The sequence below is a fragment of the Pezoporus occidentalis genome, unplaced genomic scaffold (assembly GCF_034315485.1).
Source record: "Pezoporus occidentalis ecotype Australia unplaced genomic scaffold, CSIRO_AGI_Poc_V1 ctg21, whole genome shotgun sequence".
NCBI lineage: Eukaryota > Metazoa > Chordata > Aves > Psittaciformes > Psittacidae > Pezoporus > Pezoporus occidentalis.
The window spans coordinates 9582101-9601916 of NW_026913964.1; the positions used below are offsets into that span (position 1 = coordinate 9582101).

The 19816-nt window shown below is 37.9% G+C and overlaps 1 protein-coding gene across 1 annotated transcript in view; it reads left to right on the forward strand.

Moving 5' to 3' along the window:
- Positions 1 to 3136: 3136 nt before the first annotated feature.
- SCFD1 (sec1 family domain containing 1) overlaps positions 3137 to 19816 on the forward strand; it is a 49334-nt gene continuing 32654 nt past the window's right edge. The window contains exons 1-10 of the mRNA XM_062619391.1: positions 3137 to 3246; positions 5433 to 5503; positions 6323 to 6411; positions 7227 to 7317; positions 8119 to 8241; positions 9945 to 10032; positions 13947 to 14036; positions 15217 to 15272; positions 16186 to 16271; positions 17988 to 18087. Coding sequence (XP_062475375.1) covers positions 3216 to 3246; positions 5433 to 5503; positions 6323 to 6411; positions 7227 to 7317; positions 8119 to 8241; positions 9945 to 10032; positions 13947 to 14036; positions 15217 to 15272; positions 16186 to 16271; positions 17988 to 18087 — 825 coding nt within the window. The 5' untranslated portion in view covers positions 3137 to 3215. The remainder of the gene's footprint in view (positions 3247 to 5432; positions 5504 to 6322; positions 6412 to 7226; positions 7318 to 8118; positions 8242 to 9944; positions 10033 to 13946; positions 14037 to 15216; positions 15273 to 16185; positions 16272 to 17987; positions 18088 to 19816) is intronic.

The window sequence follows — 19816 nt, forward strand, 5'->3', positions numbered from 1 at the left end:
TAATTACATAGCAGTGGCAGTCAAGACTCACAAAATTGAGACTATGCTGTAAAGGGTTAAAGACAAAGAGGCAAATGGGTACTGTTCATTAAACAATATGCAGGTATTTTGAAATATTTTTTAAACTGCTAAAGCTGCTTTCTTTCTTGATCGGGGGAAGGGTTTTCTGGTTCTGAGCCAAGTGTATTAAAGTCCCCTTTAAAATATGTATCAGTGAGATCTTGGAGAATGTCAGTTGACTGTTTATAAACAAAGTGTTTTCTCATTCCATTCTGATTTAATTTTTTCTCCAATAATATTCCATGTTTAGTGTTTTTGCATAATTTTTAAATGTCATACTGCCAATAACTTCTTTATATTCTTACCCTTCAGAATGCTCTGTTTATCGCAAATCCATCTGCATAATGATTCATTGTATGTTCATATTCGTAATACATAGCAGTGTGACTCCTGCAAATAGGTAATTATACTTTAAAAAATGAGTGGTGTACCCAATGGAGTCTTCCTTTTTCTTGCCTAGTCAGAGATAAATGTCTTCTGTAATACTATGTTATTTTTCTATATGGGAAGTACAGAACTTACAGAACTAGCAACAAGAGAGTGTAATTTTAAAGGACAGTTCTTGGACTTTTGGTACCAGCAATTGTAAGGGAAATGGTTTAGAACTTTGAAGTAGTAAACTGTATTTTAAAACCTTTGGTGAAGAAAGGTAATGTGGTTATAAGGCTTCAAAAAGTACCTGAGATAAAAATAGGGTTCACATGTTTTACTGCTTATTAGTTTTGAATTCAGCAGTTTTATGTAAAGGTAGAACTAATGTCATTTGTAAGTTAACTTTAAAACTCTGCTATACAATGCTGTATCAAAACATGGAATTACAGTCTTCAATACTGCTTGAGAGGACTTCTTTCTTACACAGAACTTGTTCTCATTTTCTAATACTGATATGTACACATTCAAGACAAGTTGCCTTTCCTTTCTTGTTAGTTTGATCAGCTCAACCTATACATTCTAATATAATCCTTGATATATTCGAATTGTGTTCCTCAGTGCTACTGTGGAGAGGAACTTTCTCTTTTCTGCTCCTTTTTAACATTTATATAGACCAATCTTTTAACTGTTCACTAAAATTCCATTGAATAAGTTGACTTCCAGTCCATCAAAACACAGAAAGGTCTCTTGACTGGAAAACATAAAAGCAATTTCTGTAGCTATAATGACCATCAGGTTTTCAGTTGCTATAGCAGGTCACTGAAGTGCAATATTATCAGTTAGTTTTCATTTTACATAAACTGCAACCTGAGGCATGTCTGGAAAATAGTTTAGAGAAGTTGCTTGCTTTCAGTATTTCTGTAACACACGGAGATTGACTGTATCTGCATTAGCGTTGTGTATTAAATACATTTTTGTAGAAGTTACAGCTTTCACAAGATGTGTCAAGGCCACAAGGTAACTACTGCAGTCCTTTGTGTTTTGCCAAAGAACTTCACCCCACAGCTTCTGCATCAAACCCTAGGCTTCCATCTGGAATTAGCACATCAAATAAGCTATTTATTTTCTAGAGCGATCATTTTCTAGTAAACAATAATAGATTAGTATTAGTGATCTGAAGAACAAAACCAAACCTCAAGTATTAGATATGTTTGAAAAATGAAGGGGTAAGAAATTTCTGTGACTTGATTTTGCTAATGCAAAAGATGCTTACTAGAAAAAGCTGTTACTGTTTTTAACTGGTTAATGAGTGAAATACAGTCAAAAGAAATTAGTATTAGTTCATATTTAAGATCTAAACCATCATGTACTGCAGCTTTGGCTTTTTTCATTAAGCTGTTCAGTCTTAAGATTGGAAGACTTGAGGATTTAGAGAGGTATATGTGAAACACAGGGCAGAGTATGTCATTAATTCACACATTCTGCATGTGCATTTTGAAAATAGTATCAAAAATTCTCATTCAAATAGAAGTAAATGACACTGCAGGCTACAAAATATGCTTTTAAAGTTTCTTGATTCTGTATTATATAAGGCTCAATCTTTACCCTTTTTTCACTGAAGGGAATATTAGTTGGGTAAAAAAAAATGAAAACTTCTGGAATCATGTATACAAAAAATCATTGTCAAAGTATTAATGTTTGTAAAACAAAAACAATGGAACCTTCTGATTTTGTATTGCATAAACAATGCTCTTTTTAAAACTTACTTTTTGTAATATTCCAATTACTGTATAATTTTGTAAATAGTTTTAGCTCTAACTGGAGGATCAGTGCCTGAAGTGTTGCATCTTCAAGCAACACTGTACTTGGCAGGTATATCATCAGTGTTGAAGTAATTGGTAATTGTGGGAAATAACTGCCATGTATATATTCAAAGTGCAATAAAAAGTTTAATTTCTTTTGGAATAAATATGTAACTTCACTGGTATTATTTTGGTGATTTAAGGGGTTTTAGCTTTAGAAATGTTACTGCTGTTGTCTGTAGTTCCATCTGGGGACCTGCATACACCTTTATATATACATCCATAGCACGTTTACCGAATACCTTTGTATCCAAAACTGACTTGGAGTGAGTCTCCGCTTGCAGAGATTCTCCACTACAGGACTTGTGTAAGGGTGCAGTGATGAGCAAAAATGCGATCAGCCAAAGGAAGGCTGTGTGCTGATCAAAGGCAAGTAACTTTTAACTATTTTTCTTTTCCATAAATCACAAACTTTTACGTTTGAAAAACATGGAAAAAAAAAAAAAAAAAAGCTCTTTTCCTGTAGTTAATCTGAGTGCCTCGGGGCTGCCCTCGATCCAGTTAAGGGAGCATTTCAGGTGTTTGTTGGAAATTCAGTCCAAGAAAAGAGCAAAAACTCTTACTGCCACTTTTTGCTTTGGCGTGTGGAGGGGAAGGGGGGGGTGAAGGGGAAAACAGAGGTGAAAGAGAGCCCCAGCACGCAGTCTGAAAGACCACAGCCTGTTTTTATGTTCTCAGCTGCGGCAAAGCACAGGCCCAAATTTAAATCACAGGATGCAGCTCCCTCAAGACCGGGACGGACTCCAGGCCTCCGGGCGGTAGCGCTGAACCCAGCTGTCTTGTGGTACCTGGCGCCCTCGCAGGCGGCGCTGAGGAGGTTCGGCCGAGCCCCGCCTCTCGTCGCCGTACGGAGCGCCACGTCGTCTGGCGGCTGCGTGCGCGTCGGTGGGCGGGGTGCGGTGCCGCTGGCGGGGCAGGAAGATGGCTGCCGGCATCCGCGAGAAGCAGACAGGTGAGCGGCTGCCGCGCCGCGTCGCGGGGACTGCGCCAGCCGCCTATTGCGGGGCGGGAGCGCTCAAGGTCGGGCCCGCGCTGCAGCTGGGGCTCTCACCTGCCTCCCCCCGCCCTATCCCCGGCGGGGCCCTGGCGCAGGATGGGGGTGTCTCCGCGACGCCTCGCCTCTGTCGGGGGTTTCGCGCCCGGTTTGGCTTTCCCGGCAACAGGACGGAGGCACTGTCCCTCCTTCTCCTGCTTCTTCTTCTCCGGCGGCCGCTGGGGTGCCGCTCAGCTGCCTCTGCAGCGGCGGGCCTGTGGCTCCGAGTGACTCTGGGAGCAGCTCTTGCCGAGTGGGCTCGGCCCCGCTGAAGGGCTCAGGGCCGCGGCCGAGGTGCCGCCGCGGTGTGGAAATCGCCCGGCGAGGGGCTCCTGCGGCCCCGGGAAGTGTGCGGAGCTCTTCCGAGGCCGCAAGCAGCGGGTTGTGAGCTCCCTCGTTTCGGCTGCCTTTCTGCCCGTTGCAGGGATCAATGGGAAATACGGTTTAATGGTGCAAAACCAAAGCTGCACTTGCGATGCTCCTCCTGAGGCTATATAGGGCTGTCGGAGTGTGTACTGACCGTCAGGAAGTTAGAGTGCGAGATTACACGGGAGGCTTTCTGTGGTTAAAGGGTTCTGGCTCTCCTTACGTACTGCTCTCCGTTCAAAACTGACTCTTGCTTCTCTCTCTTGATGCTGCTTTATGGAGTCTTAAGCTATCTATTTGAACGTACTACTGAAGCATAGAGCCTGTCGACTCCATAGTACTCTACTTTGCTTACTCCCCAAGGTTTTGGTCAGTAGTTTGAGCTGTAACCTTGTCACCTTCTCCATGACAACTGCAGTGTCTTTCTGGTGGTACAGAGGGTTCTGGGTGCATTTATTTAACATGAAATGTCTAAAATCATTTGCCAGACAATCTCAGTCTTTATTTCTGTGTAGACCTTAAATATTTACTAGTAGTATTCTTTTTTCTTTTTGTACCAGTAGTCTACTTTCTGTAGTCTCATTCCTGTAGCCATTTACTATTACGGCGTTTTTTAGAGATCCTTTACATTTCTTTACTTTTCTTCACTCTGCTGCTTCTGTGATAAAGCCTGCTGTCTTTGAGCTCTTATTCCATGCAGGTTTATTCTTTTCTGTGCTTCACCTTGTTTCTTGATTATTTCAGTCAAGCTGTACCACTGAACCATGTTGTCTCTCCCATTGGGGAGGTCATTTGGAAGGTAGATTGAACAAGTAAAAGGTACTCAGGGAAGGACTTATTATCATTTGGTGTTTGTATTACCACATATATGCATTATTTGTTGTGACCTTTACCCTGGTTCGTAACTAGTCAAAGCATATCATCATGCAAGCATGGTAAAAACCTGATCCTTGCCCCAGAAAGCATTGAGCCTAAATGTGAAAGAAAGTTTCGCTGCTGGTAATGTGGTTTGAAAAGGCAGTGCAACAGAGGAGGAAGAAAGGACAGACTGTGAAGGAGGGCTTAAGAAACATTGCCTGGGCATGGGTGGCCTTGAACACTGCCAAGGATGGAGCATTCACAACTTCCCTGGAATGGGTTGCCCAAGGAAGTCCTGAATGCTCCATCCCTGGCGGCATTCAAGGCCAGGTTGCACAGAGCCTTGGGTGACATGGTTTAGTGTGAGGTGTCCCTGCCCATGGCAGGGGGGTTAGAACTAGATGATCTTAAGGTCCTTTCCAACCCCAACTATTCTGTGATGGATGGTGGTAGGAAAGACAAAGTTCAACTGAAGTTGAGACCTGCAGCGTATGTCAAGAGCAATGAGAAGAGCTTCTGTTGTGACATTAGTAACGAAAATATGAATACGGAAAAATGTTGGACCATTGCTTAATGGAGCTGGTCATTTAGTGGTGATGGATGCAGATGAGGCTGAGGTACCCAATGCTTTCTTTGCCTCAGTCTTCACCAACAAATTCTCTTGAGGCTTCTTTGTCACTTTGCAGTCAGACATGGAGTGAGTCCTCTTAGAAAACTTTCTCATCACATGAAGGAGAAAAATAATGAAATGTGACTTTTGCATTTATATTTTATGGTGGTTTTCCTCTGAAATGATATGTATAATAAAACCTTGCTAATGTGTTTAATCTCTGTTGTTAAAGTGTAAGGATAATAAAGCATGATTCTGCTTTGTTTTCCAGTGGCTTTGAAACGTATGCTGAATTTCAATGTTCCTCCTGTTAAAAACAGCACAGGAGAACCAGTATGGAAGGTAAGGACTATTTGAATAGGAAAAGGAGAATTTTATACTGTTCAAAAAAAAAAGTTCAGTTTTTCAAATTTTACCTAACTCAAGCGTCTTCTTTATGTTATAAACTTTTACAAAATAATTTTTCATGTGGTATGAATATACAGAAATGAGTATCAGAATTGCTTAGAAAAATATTTATTTGAGATACTGGCTACTTGAAGATGCAGTGTCTGACTATGTAGGCAAGATTATAATGAGTAACTGAGGAAGATATTTTTGAAATATACTTAGGTGTGTTTCTCATTGCAGGATACCTTACAGGTGAACTCACAGAGTCGGAAATAAGCTTAGTTCCTTAAATTTAGAACAAGCTCAGCTCAAGCTATGTCTGTTAATTTTAAAAAAGTAGCTAACTTGTGTGAGAAGTTTTTGCTACTACGAAGTATATATTCTGTCTTTTCATCTCTTCTGTTGCCTTTTATCACTACTTCCTTTTTTCCCCTCTCTGTTTCTTCCTTTGTTTCTTCCAAATTCAGAGAAGTTCTGCATTTACAATAATAAATTTCTGACAGTGAATTCCTGTTTGACTGACACTTTTCAGGAGATGGAAATTATTTTTTCCCTTTTATCAGAGTTTTTCTTCAATTTTTATTTATTTATTAATAAGCATATATGTAAGTCCATGACAAATTAATTATTAATTATAAATTGGTAAATGTTTAGCACTTCTCAGGTTAGAGTAATAGTTTCTTAAACTGAAATTCCTGTATCCACCGTATCCCGTATTCTGCAGTATCCACTTTTTACGGCACTTTGTAAGAAGATGCCTGTCTTTTTCAGGTTCTCATTTATGACAGATTTGGCCAAGATATAATCTCACCTTTGCTGTCAGTGAAAGAGCTGAGAGATATGGGGATCACTTTGCATCTGTAAGTACTTTTAAAAATTTGTTGTTTTTTTTTTTTCCTAGAAAGAACTTGATTTAATATTCCCCAGAATCATGATCACTGAAAATCATTCAATGAATAACTACTAGGATAAAGATTATACCCTGACTTGTTCCTAAAATCTGATGGTATTATTCAGGGAGTGGAGAGATGATTCCATACATTGGTCAATAGGATTTCTTACTAAGTACAGGATCAAAAAAAAAATAAATTATCCAATAGGTATTTTTTTGAATCTATACAAATTCCTGTCTGTTACAAATCTGTATTGTCAGGCAGGTGGAATCTTTAAGTATTATTTTAAGGATTTTCCCATTTAATTTTCTCCAGATTACGTTTATTTAGTTCCTTGTCCTTCCTAAGTGAAGGCTAGAAATGGAAACACAGTTTAACATGTTGACATAGCAGCAGAAATGTGAGAAAAATGTGACAAGCAGGAAAGGCAAGTTTAATGCTATGAGATATGCAGGGTTTTTGTTGTTATGTCAACAATTTATAATTGGTAAATGAACTTGGTGGATGTGGTATTTTACCTTCCTCTGAATGGATTAATCTGTATTTGAAGATTTATGCCTTTCCTCAAGCTTTGAATAAACTTTGGCAACATCTATTGAGCCAAAGAAAATACAAATATGATTTTTGAATTTTTTTCATGTGTTGCTCTTACAAAAAATCTGGCTAAATGTAGGGAGAAATTGTAGGAAATTAAATGTGTCTGTACAAATAATTTCTTTAACTTTTATAATTTTACACAAATCAGAGGAGGAACACATTAAAGATGTACTTCTTCCTTTCAGGCTTTTGCATTCAGATCGGGATGCTATTCCAGATGTTCCAGCTGTTTATTTTGTGATGCCAACAGAAGAAAATATTGACAGAATGTGCCAGGTAACTTGCATTCTTTATGTTTCAAATGAGTGGGAACAACAGCGTGTGGCATACTCCTGCACTCACTGGAGTGTGACTGTTCTGTATCTGCTCCTTATGCATACCTGAACACCTTTTCTTGCATTTTTTATATATTAGCACATATTTGTCAAAAAATATTACCTATAATTTTTACACACAAAACTTCAACTTCCCAGAAAGTAGAAAGGTAAGTATGTCTTCTCTGTCAGAGAGAGTATTCTGCAGGTGAAAAGACAGGATGAAGTGGGCACAAATTGAAATACAGGCAATTCCATTTAAACATAAGAAAAAGCTATTTTAATGAGGGTGGCAAATGCTGGAACAGATTGTGTATAGAAAGTTTCTGAACTTTGGATCTATGAACAACTCTATGGAGATGTTCAAAACTTTACACAATCCTGAGACACCTGCTTTATTTGACTCTGCTTTGAGCAGGAGGCTTGGACAAGGCTAACCTCAGTTTTTCACGTTCTCTGGGAAGGGAAAAAAGGAAATGAGATTTTTGGTCAGCGATAAGTTATGGAACAACAGTTGCTGTCTGGCAGCTTAAATTTCATTTCCTGGGTTTTTTTGCAGTTCTGTGTTAGGTTGATTATGTTTAGTTATGTAGTGAAAACATGATGTACAGGGCTGTATGAACAGAAAGATAAACACTTCCCAAAATTTATTGAACTGTGATTAACTGGAACATCACATAGTAAAAGTATGAATGTTTTTTAATTATTCAGACATATATTAGTATTTATTCAGGAAAAAGCTTGTGGTTTTCCTTCCTTTTAGGATCTTCGAAACCAGCTTTATGAATCTTATTATTTAAACTTTATTTCTGCCATTTCAAGAAGTAAACTGGAAGATATTGCAAATGCTGCCATAGGTGCTAATGCAGTAACTCAAGTGGCTAAGGTAAGAAAATCCCCCAGTCTCTAATGTTAAAGATACTACCACTGTAGGTGTTTTTGCATTCTTACATAGAATAGTTAGGGTTGGAAAGGACCTTAAGATCATCTAGTTCCAACCTCCCTGCCATGGGCAGGGACACCTCACACTAAACTATGCCACCCAAAGCTTCGTCTGACCTGGCCTTGAACGCTGCCAGGGTTGGAGCATTCACAACCTCCCTGGGCAACCCATTCCAGTGCCTCACCACCCTAACAGGAAATAATTTCTTCCTTATATCCAATCTAAACTTCTCCTGTTTACTTATATCCAATCTAAACTTCCCCTGTTTAAGTTTGAACTCATTACCCCTTGTCCTGTCACTACAGTCCCTAAAGAAGAGTCCCTCCCCAGCATCCCTATAGGCCCCCTTCAGATACTGGAAGGCTGCTATGAGGTCTCCACGCAGCCTTCTCTTCTCCAGGCTGAACAGCCCCAACTTTCTCATACTGTCTTCATATGGGAGGTGCTCCAGTCCCCTGATCATCCTCATGGCCCTCCTCTGGACTTGTTCCAACATTTCCATGTCCTTTTTACATGGCCATTTCAGTGCCGTACACAGCTTTTCTGGCTGAATCATGAACAGAATAAATGTTGGCTAGATTCAGTGTTAGGCATAGATTTGCTCAGTTAAAAAGGGAATCTACAGTCATCTCAGTATAATGCAGCTTGGTACCATGCTTCAGCTTAGTCAGAAGTTCAAGTGCTGCAAGACCTTTATGCTAAATGATGAGGGGAAATAGAGTGGTTTCAGAGTATTCCCAGTCTCATCAGCAAAATGAGTGCATCTAGTGTGTATATAATAGGATGGAGTTTTAGCTCCTAAATACACTAAAAGTGCAGTATTAAGGCAGTTGTCATTTTTAATAGGAAGTGTACTGTAGAGGTGGATGTTTCATACATGCACACTGTTACTCAGTAAACTCCTGCACCTTTATGATTTGTAAGGCAGGTATCAGGTATTTACCCTCTTTACTTTTGTTCAGTGTCTGTACCAAAACCTGTAAAATATTAACTGATTGCTTTCATATATACTTAAATACATTCACCTGTTCTCAAGCCTGTTAGGAAGTACTACTGGCATGAGAAAAGGAAACTCTTGTGAAATGAAATGAAAACTACTAATCTTATTTAAACTTGAGATCTCCAGTAGGAGTGAATTGGTGTAGCACTGTGAACTAACCCCCTTAAATGTTTCTTATGGTTGTGATGTCCCATGTTATAGAGAGGTTTAATTTTTTTCCTGAATGTACAGGTATGTTACAGAAAAATCAGAATTCGTGGGCTGTAATCTCTCATTGTCTAGATATTGCCCTCTTTCCTTGATCCTGCCTAAGAGCTCAGCCCTGTTTATGTTGTAGTCCTTCATATTAATAAAAAATAAACCTATGATTTTATAATGTCCTCAATATGTGTTTTTTTCAGTGATAGTTGGCTCCTAAAAATTTGCCTGCAGAAATATTTGTGCTGTTTTCTTTTAGCACTTTTCAAGTGCTCTAGTGTTTTGTGCTATCACTTCATCTTGGCAGGGGCTTTTTAATTCATACATGATATCTTAATTTCTTTATTTTAATGTGCTGTAGAAGGTTCAAAAAGAAGTAGCAATAAACCACAGAGATTTTTTAATGCTTCACTCTGTGCTGTTCTGACCATTTTTCCTTTATTTCTAGGTGTTTGATCAGTATCTTAATTTTATTACTTTAGAAGATGACATGTTTGTATTGTGTAACCAAAACAAAGAACTTGTTTCCTATCGTGGTAAGTAAAGTTTGTATAAAAAATTATACCAAAATGTCTGATACTGAAATTTACTCTTGAAGTGATAGCTAGTTCTAATCAGTGATTTTATTTTGATCTGCTCAGAATTCAGGATTATCTGCTAGATGTAGTTTAAAGTCGTGAAGGAAGCAGTTCTTGGATATTAATTTCAGCATCTTTACAACACAGCTATTGTAATACTGAAAAATACTGATGTATCTTTAAATAACAAATCTAGTCAAGCAAAACTGCAGTATAGGTATAAAACGAGTAGCAGTCCTTTTTATACATTGTCGTGGTTTAAGCCCAGCCAGTAACTCAGAACCACACAGCTGCTCGCTCACTCCTCCCTCTTCCTCCCCCCGGCTCCTGGAGTGATGGGGGGGGGGGGGGGAGAATCAAAAGAATGTAATTCCCACGGACTGAAATAAGAACAGTCCAGTAACAGGTATAATACAAACCACTGCTGCTACCACCAATAATAATAATGATAAGGGAAATAACAAGGGAAGAGAATACAACTGCTCACCACCAGCCGACCGATACCCAGCCCGACCAAGCAGTGATCTAACCCTTCTGGGTAACTGCCCTCAGCTTATGTAGTGGGCATGACATGCTGTGGTATGGAATGCCTCTTTGGTTAGTTTGGGTCAGGTGTCCTGACTCTGCTTCCTCCTGGCTTCCCCTCCTCCCTGGCAGAGCGTGAGACTCAGGAAGTCCTTGGTCAGACTAAACATTACTGAGCAGCAACTGAAAACATCAGTGTTATCAGTGCTGTTCCCAGGCCAAAAGTCAAAAACATAGCACTGCACCAGCTACTGAGAAGGAGGAAAATGACTGCTACTGCTGAAAACCAGGACATAGATGAAGTAATATAGGAAAAATTTTGTATTGTTTACGCATGTAGGTAGGCACTGCAGGTGCCTGCTGTGTTTAGGCACTCCTATTTAGTCATGATCCCTTCTGCAGTTCTTAAGGAATTAGTGTTTTGTTTCTGTGTGAATGGTCAGTTGGAAAGTTACTGTAAGGAATACAAAGCAAGAAAGATGACTTTAACTGACAGAATTTCTTCTGTCTTTGAGACAGCGACCAGTCAGTGTCTCCTTTTCTTGAGACATGAAAACGTGGTGGTGTGCAAGGGGAGATGGTTAGGATCAAGGGCCAGATTAGCACAGGGAAGAATCTGGGAAAGGACTTTCTAGAAAATAAGAGATGCTGATTGCTTCTTCATGCATGCGAGCCGAATGTCAGCTTTTTCATAAGTCTCTGAGTTGTAAGTGAAGTCAGCCGCATGGAAGCCTTTTTTTTTCTCCTCCTGGGACTTCTGCTGGACCTCTTTTGGAACCTAGCAGGGAAACCAAGTGGCTGCCTTAGGTCAGTTGCCTCTACATCTATGGTGCTATGGCAGCTCAAGCCAACATATATACTAGTTGGCATAACTGTCCACATGGTTTTTCTCCCTTTGATCTGATTTTTGTGTTCCTCTGACCCATTCAATATGCTAAATCAACAGAGAACTACCACACTACCTCTCCTGCCCCTCTAACTCAAATGGCTAGCTATTACAGGGTGGGTTGTCTTGCTGCCCCTGGTGTAGTTTCCCACATCTTCTCCTACTTTTACATCAGAACAGTAGTGTTGGAGCTGCAGAGTGTTTGTTCAGTTGCCTCGTTTCTTAGAAAATAACAGCTCATTTGTGTGATCTGCAAATCCAATGCAAGGGAAGAAGCAGAATTGTGTTAGACAGAGGCAAGTCAGCCCTTTTTTAGCAGCAGCTCCTCATTACTTTAGTGTAGTTACAGTGTTTACACACAGTGTTACACAGTTAATTCCTGATTGATTTAGATGCACAGAATACTCACTAGTGACCAGGTAGAGATGAGAATTCCCCATATGCCGAACATTTAGTGGTAAGATCTTTCTCCTTTCTTTCAGATTCCCAGAGTTGGTACTTTGCTTTAAAACTGGATCTGTAATACTGAGTTCTGTCTCACAGAAGAGGAAAAAAGCCTCTTCTGAAGGGCATTTTTGTTTGAAAAGCAGACTCTTTTTTTACTAAAACCTGCTGTTAAAGAGTTTTAGTAATAACTGGTTTGTGTTGTGTTTGTGTGGATGTAAAGATACTTGAGCAGCTCTCATAAGATACCTGCTACCTGCAAGGAATTTGAATTTAAATGACTGAAAATGTTTTATGTGTTTCTGCATGGTTTGTTTTCCACTCTTGGGCAGCTGAAATTTGCCACACACCAGATGGTTTCACACTATACTTAAACCAGTCAAGAAGTGTGCTGTTTCCAAAAGCTGATCAAACAGAAATCTAATCTCCCATACAGAATGATCAGTTTTCCATAAGAGCACTGATCCGATGCATCTCACCATGTGAGCAGTAAGAGTGCAGGGGCAAAGAAATGGTCTTCTTTTGCCTTTGGAGAGTAACCCTAGCAGGAAACTGTCAGTCTGTATATAGTTTCATAATCTGCATAAGTCAGTGTAAATCTGATGGTGAGGAAAGACAGCTACTGTTTTTGCAGCAGTACTGCCATGTGTGGTCATGCATGTAGCTGAATAGGTGAACTCAGAACAAATACGACGGAAAAGGTTAATTTTCAGTTTCTTGATTTCCTGGCTGCATAACTGCATTTACACAGAAGTAATGTCAGGACAAATATTCATTATAACATTCTTCAATTGCATAAAAATCTTTCACAGACAGAAAGAAGGCAACGCATTCTGTCTGTCCATGTAGAAATGGACAAGAAGTGAGGAGCTTAAATTGCAACAGGAAAGTCTCTGGTCAGATATAGCCCAGTTGTTTCAGAGCTTTAGGAATTATAGGCAAATATGGATCCTGGGAAAAGTCTGCCTTTCTAGGTGCTGGTATTTCAGAAACTTGAACTCAGAATGAAAAGAAAAAAAAAAAACACCACTGGGGCATGTCTGTTGCTGCATCCCAGCAGCATAATAAGTTTGACTTCCTGAGAATAGCTGCTGCTAGAAATTGCTAATACAATTCATTTGTCTAAAGTTCTTAGAGGACAAAGCGGGAGGGGGGGAAAGCACCTTTAAAGTTAGAGAACGATTGTAGCTGGCCATGCATAAATTTGGGATGGGAGGCTTAATGTTTAGAGCTTTGAATTTAATTTTTGAAGAAAGAGTCTAAGAAAGGTAGTTATGTGAGAAAATTTTAAAGTTAAAACGAACAAGGGTGGAATTTACACCATAACTTCAGAAATAGTGCTTGACTTGAGACCTCTGATAAGATTAGGTTTGGTGTTTCCTGTTGGCTGTTATATTCCTGTCAGTGTTAATTATTTAATAGAAATGTTGCTACATGTTATATTTTTCTGACCTAGATGTGTGAGGGAAGTCATTCCATTTGTAGTGTGAAATGTTTTAAAAGCTGGGAATTATCCCTAACTTGGAGACTAACTGTACATTTACTAAAAAAATAAAAAGGGAAAAAAGGAAAAGGAATCTCCATTACAAGTGGTGGCATTTAGAATCTTTAAATATAGATGACTGCATACCGTTATTCTCTTTAAATTATACAGATAATTCTTGAGTATGCTATATCTGATCATTGGTTTCCAAGTAGATGGCCATTTCTGTTCCATAATGTTGTTTTCCAGGTTTTCAATAACAAGATACTGAGGCAGTTCAGAAGTTACAGTATGCATTGTCAGAGATAATTGGAAAAGGTTGTGTAGTGTTTGACATTATACAGTGAGCAGCAATTAAGTTCTCCCAATTTTTTTTCTTAAATGGATGTGCTAAGAGGGGCATTTCAGAACTTGATCTCTGCAATAGGAGCTGTTGGCTATTAACAGCCAGTATGCAAGAAGAGGATTGTTTTCTCATATTAAAGTGGCATAAACTTCTTTAACCCTATTCTTAACTTTTCCACACTGTTTTAGCCATTAACCGACCAGATGTAACAGACACAGAAATGGAAACTATAATGGACACTATTGTTGATAGTCTCTTCTGCTTTTTTGTTACACTTGGTAAGTTTTCAAATTTTAGCATGTTTTCCATATGCTTTCCTTTTAGAAAAGATCCATATTCAATGAGATACCTTGAAGTTTAGTGATTTCTTATAGCAAATGAAAAGCAGAGTTAGATCTGTGACAGAATTCTCAGTAGTTCATGGGGTGGGTTAATGACCTTACTATACATCACTGCAAGAGACAATAAAGTCTATCATACATGGGAGTAGAGTCTTAGTCTTCAGTATCAATAGGAAAAGAATACTGAAATGCAAAGGTTTAGATTCACTGTTCTAACAAAATCTTAGTTTGCAGTAAAGATTAATAGTGCTTTAAGTTTGAATTTTAGATTTGTAGCTCTCAAAAAAAAACAAACAACAACACAAAAAAAGGCTTACATAAATAAACCCTGCAAAGATCTAAGTGAAATAACTAAAGCAATAGGAAGATGCATTAAATTTGCTTATTTTTAAAAAAATTATTTATTTTTATTGTGAGTTTTCTTGATACTTAGCTCATACATTTTTCACAGTGATGACATTTAATACAAGTTCTCACTGAAACCAGTCAGTCTGAGACAGCATTCCTACAAGGGGAGCTGGGGATCACTGTAGGGCAGCCTGTTCAAGGATGATTCCGTCGGACCTATTGAGTTCTTTCAAGTGTTAGCATGATACACATTAAATATCTTTTACTCAGTCATTTAAACTCTATGGTATTAGAATTTTCACACTTATATATGAGTGTGAGAAATGATAGTTAACAATTTTGAAACTTGAAAGCCATTGAAAAACATGCATGTGAAAATAACCTCACCCTGCAGTGAGTTGTAACTGACATATTGTGATGTGTTATCAGAATTATTACTATAATTTTAATGGGACTTTCAACCTTTTGAAACTAAATGCTTTTCTATGAAATAATTTGTCCGCTCTACAGCATATTAGCTATCTTTCTAGTGCACACTATACCTCTCATAAATTCCTATATGAGGTATTATTTACTTTTGTAAAACTTTATTTAATATTTCTATACAGTATTTTTTTATTTCATAAAGACTGCAAGAGACAAATTTAGTGTAAGTTTGTATTATCCACTTGAAAAATTTAATCTCAGAATGTCACAAAAAATGTGAAAGTACACTAACTTAAAATCTGAAAATTCTAATACATGTAGAAGTCAATGTATCTTTTATTAGGAGCTATTCCTATAATCAGATGCTCAAGAGGAACTGCAGCTGAAATGGTGGCAGTGGTAAGAAACTGTTTTTAAAACTCTCCTAACATCTTGTTTACTTTTCTCAGTATTTGGCAGACATCTAGTGTCATTGTGTCCTTTTCCTTATGAAGGAAATAAAACTGGAAAGGAGATATACCAGTTTTCCTTTCTGATTTTAGTTCCATGGAACTCATCTGTGGAAATTATAATATTATGGAATCAGCTGATGAGAAAATTAAATGTGAATAATCATTCCTAATCTAGAGTTTATAAAGATTTTCTGACAGGCATTATAATTACAACCATTAAGGCATATCTACAGAGCACAGAACATGGCTGTCTGGCCTGGGTTTTTCTGTGTCTTAGAAATTTTTATCTGTCTTACTGGGAAACCCTGGAAGTACAAGACATTTTTACTATGTCAAACTAAACTGACTGAACTTGATCAGCAATTAGGGATGAAATTACCAAACTAAATCACAATTAAAAGTCTCTGCAGCACTGTCTTCATTAGGGGTCACTGTTCTTCATTTTTATTGTCTATCTCATGTCTTTGTGAAGCCTTAATACTGATTAAACCTAAGCACTCGGTGTGCATGCATTCATACTGAAGGTAACCTCATTTTTATGAAACAGTGTGGCAATGTCTTGGTGCCTCTTACTGGTATTTTCTATTCACACACTTAGGAAGAGGGTACTTACTGTCTTGGGAGGAGATTAGTGAACATAAAGGAAATACATTCTGTGTAGTCCTGGTGTAGATAAAAATGCTGGAGGGAGAAAATGGAAGGAAGAGTTTTCTTTCCTGCGTGTAGCACTTAGGCTTCCTGCAGCTAAGACTTTTATAAACTACAAAACCAGCACAATAAATCTGTGAATGTTGACCACATAAAGATGTTAGGAAACCATTGGTTTATTAAAAGCTGTTTTGTTTTTCCCCCCACCTCAGAAATTAGATAAGAAGCTCAGAGAGAATCTAAGAGATGCGAGAAACAGTCTTTTTACAGGTGACACGCTTGGAGCTGGCCAGTTCAGGTATGATGTTAGTAATAAGTATGTATTTTTATTTCTTGTATTTCAGTTGTCTGAAATATTTCATTAGGATAAGTCACCACTGTTCTGAAAACTGAATTTACAGGAATTCGGTTCAAGTTCTATATTAAAAGATTTTACATATTGTTAAGGGAGTTTTCCAATCTCTTGGCATAACCAGTTTGAAAACTTTTATAGCTAATAAGTGTGCAGTCGTAGGGCAGTGAGACAAGAATTATTTAACAAACCAGGTAATTTTGTTCACCCTCAAATCCATCAAGAACCAAGCTCCTGTAAATACACCAATTTTACAGGACCAGGATAATCCAGTTGGATGTCTGAACATAGCTGTTAACAATCTTTAGTCCATTAAAAAGGAAGAAATGCCCACTTTCTCACTTGTGAGCACTGTCCTTATGTAAAAAGTGTTTATCAGCTGATTCCTGTATGTACCAGAGGAGGACTGCTTAAGGATTGCCACTTGGATAAATAGATAGTTAACCACTGTTAAGTCATGACCATTTGAATCCTTAGAGGGGAAAGAGGGGTGACAAAAGACATTGTGGATGTTTGCATGCAACTGAGAATGTGTTTTTAGCACCCTCCTGTGTATCTCCCAGATAGCTGAATGTGCCACAGGCTGCTTTAGTAAAACTTATTGCAGACATTTACACTGTACATGAAAAGGTGAGGAGGCATGTTGGAAAGACTGTAGCTGAAGGAGATGGTTATGATCTCCTAACCAGATATAAAATAGTCGTCATATTTTTTATCTCAAATTAAGAGCAGAACTTTGATAAAAGACACAAAACATCAAGGGTGGCAAAATTAAATGAGATTGAAAGGTATTAGGAGAGAGAATAGCTGTGAAATACCACTTCCCCCATTTTCATTGGAATTCAATTGTAACCACAGTTTTCCCTTTTCAGAAAATCAAAATGCCAGGAAAGGGAAACATGAGAATTTTTAACCAGTTAAATAGCTTCAGATTTTTATTCTGGTTTTCAGAATTGAGTGACTAAGGCTCTTGAGATAAAAATACTTATCGCAAGGAAATCCAGAGCATGGAATTAGTATGGTTTTGCTTTTTTTAAATACACTGTAATTTAGCCATCACATTTACTGCAGGGTTAATGTGCTTAAGGGAAATGGTTCCAGTAATGCTCTGATGATTCACAGCCTTCTTATTTTCACAATAATTTTTCCATGCAGCCATAATTGAAGATATTTAGGCATTTCTACTTTCTTTTTCCATAAGATTGAGTATTGATGGAATTACCACAATGCATCTCTGAAGTTCATAATTAAAAGCCCTTGAAAGAGGTATTTTTATATTTGAGGTTTATAGTGGCAATTAAGGTGGAATATTAGCCACTCAAACAGTTGCTTGGCACACATATGTGTATCCACATGAAGAGATATTAGTTAATAACCTAAAAGGCTAGTTACTGTTTGCCTTCTGGTTAGTATTTATGCATTGGTAATTTTACTTAGTACAAAAAGAAACAATCTTTTTATCATTACTAAGACAGTGATTCTTGTAATTTCTGGCAGTCATCAGCTCCAGATGCTTTGGGGAAGGCTGGAGGAGCTCTGCAGTAAGCAATTTGGCTTTTAGCTTGAAGTACGTGATGCAGAAGGTTGCTGAAATCGCTGAGGATGTTACTGAGGTGTTCTAAACATGTTTAAAGAAATACTAACACCGTGTCATCTTTTCAGCTTCCAAAGGCCCCTGTTAGTCCTTGTTGACAGAAACATAGATTTAGCAACTCCTCTACATCATACATGGACATACCAAGCTTTAGTGCATGATGTTCTGGTAAGGATAAATCTGATTTTGTTACCAAAACTATTTTTCCACTCAGTTTGTTATTAAACTTAATACCAGATACTCTCATAATGCAAAATCTGTTATGTCTGTTTAATTTGGAAATTGTTTAGTAAAAAACAACTTGGAAAATTTTATCTAGAAAGGTTATTTAGCAGTAACTTCTAAAATGGTTAAAAACTTGAAATCTTGATATTATCAAAAGATAGACTATTCAGCAATCCCATGTTTTTCTTCAGTAGTTCATGATCTTTTCTGTTATGTAAACTCCAGACTCCATTAACTGCAATTCAGTTTTGAAAAATAAATGCTTTTAGTGAGATTTTATAACTGATTTAATATGTTTGAATTTCTAAAAATACCTGTTTCTGGTTTTCCCCACAAGGTGGTGTAAGTGTCCAGTGTAGAGATACCAAGTGTATTTTTAATAATTTTTTGGAAATTCAGGTAGCCTTAGATCAGTTTTATTTCCTCAAGTTTATTTTGTAAAACCAGTAGTAGCAGTAGAAGAAATGTTCTTGAATGAAAGCAGATGCTGTTTACCTAATATTCATGCATTTCATATATACTTACGAAGTAAATAATGACAGATACACAAGTAAGAATAATTACAATCTGGAGTCTTTTTTATGCTCCAGAATTAGTCATGCAAATCATTTAAATATCTTTGAGACATATTTTGGTTTTATTATTGAAACTGTTAGAAGAATATGTAAAATATGCATATATACATATGTGTTTGTATACAGAGTTGGTTGTGAATTGTATAGTCACAATTATTTTCTCCAATGACTATTGAACTGCCTAGAGACTTGCAAACAGAAGTACTGAATTTCTACACATTGCTTTTGAAAGTCAGTGAAAGAAGGGGGTGAATAGGGGATGGAAACCTGAATTAGAATTTTTACCCGTGTAAACACTATTGCACAAGGTCTACACTTATCTCAGTTTGTCACATGCCAACCATTTAATCTGCAAATGCTCACTTACTAGATAGTAAATCCATGCAGAGCTCCCCATAATTGCCTCCTACTCAGCTGCCAGGTAAAGAAGGTAGTGTTGGGTGGCCTCAGGTATGCCCTGGGGTATGATTTTGCTGCTTCAGGATGCAGAGGGATCAAAGATGTAGTGGAAGCTTAGGACAACTACTGCTGCAAATATGGAGGGGTATTAGAATAACACTAGATAAATGATTTGAGAATCATGGGATAGTTGTCTCTGCTGCATCAGATTTCAGTAGTTTCTCTGGAACAACTTGGTAAGTGTTGCATGTTGCATCTAATTTTTATTGAGTTGACAGGATTGTATTGTGAAATTGTAACCAAGTGGCCTGTGATTCCATGTCAAGGGCAGAAGTTTCATTTCCAGACCAGTCAAGTTACTTACTTTAAAGGTCAGCATGCCAGGTTCTTTGTGTACTGAGCATAGTATTTTATTAAATAACTGCAAGCAGCCTTTGAAAAGGCCATAAATTGTAAGTGTGAAAGTGTTAACTGAGGTGATGATTATGTAAAATGCATTTTCAAATAAATCATTTTTTATTTAAGCTCTCAGTTACAACAGTCCAGGAATTCTGTGGGATGATGAACTAAATGCTAAGCCAGGCACAAAGTTGTATGCTGCATCCATTTAGATTATAATTGTGTTTCTACATATAAACAGGCTTGTATGAATAAATTCCCCTTTCTGAATAAACAACATTTCACAAGTGGATATGGAA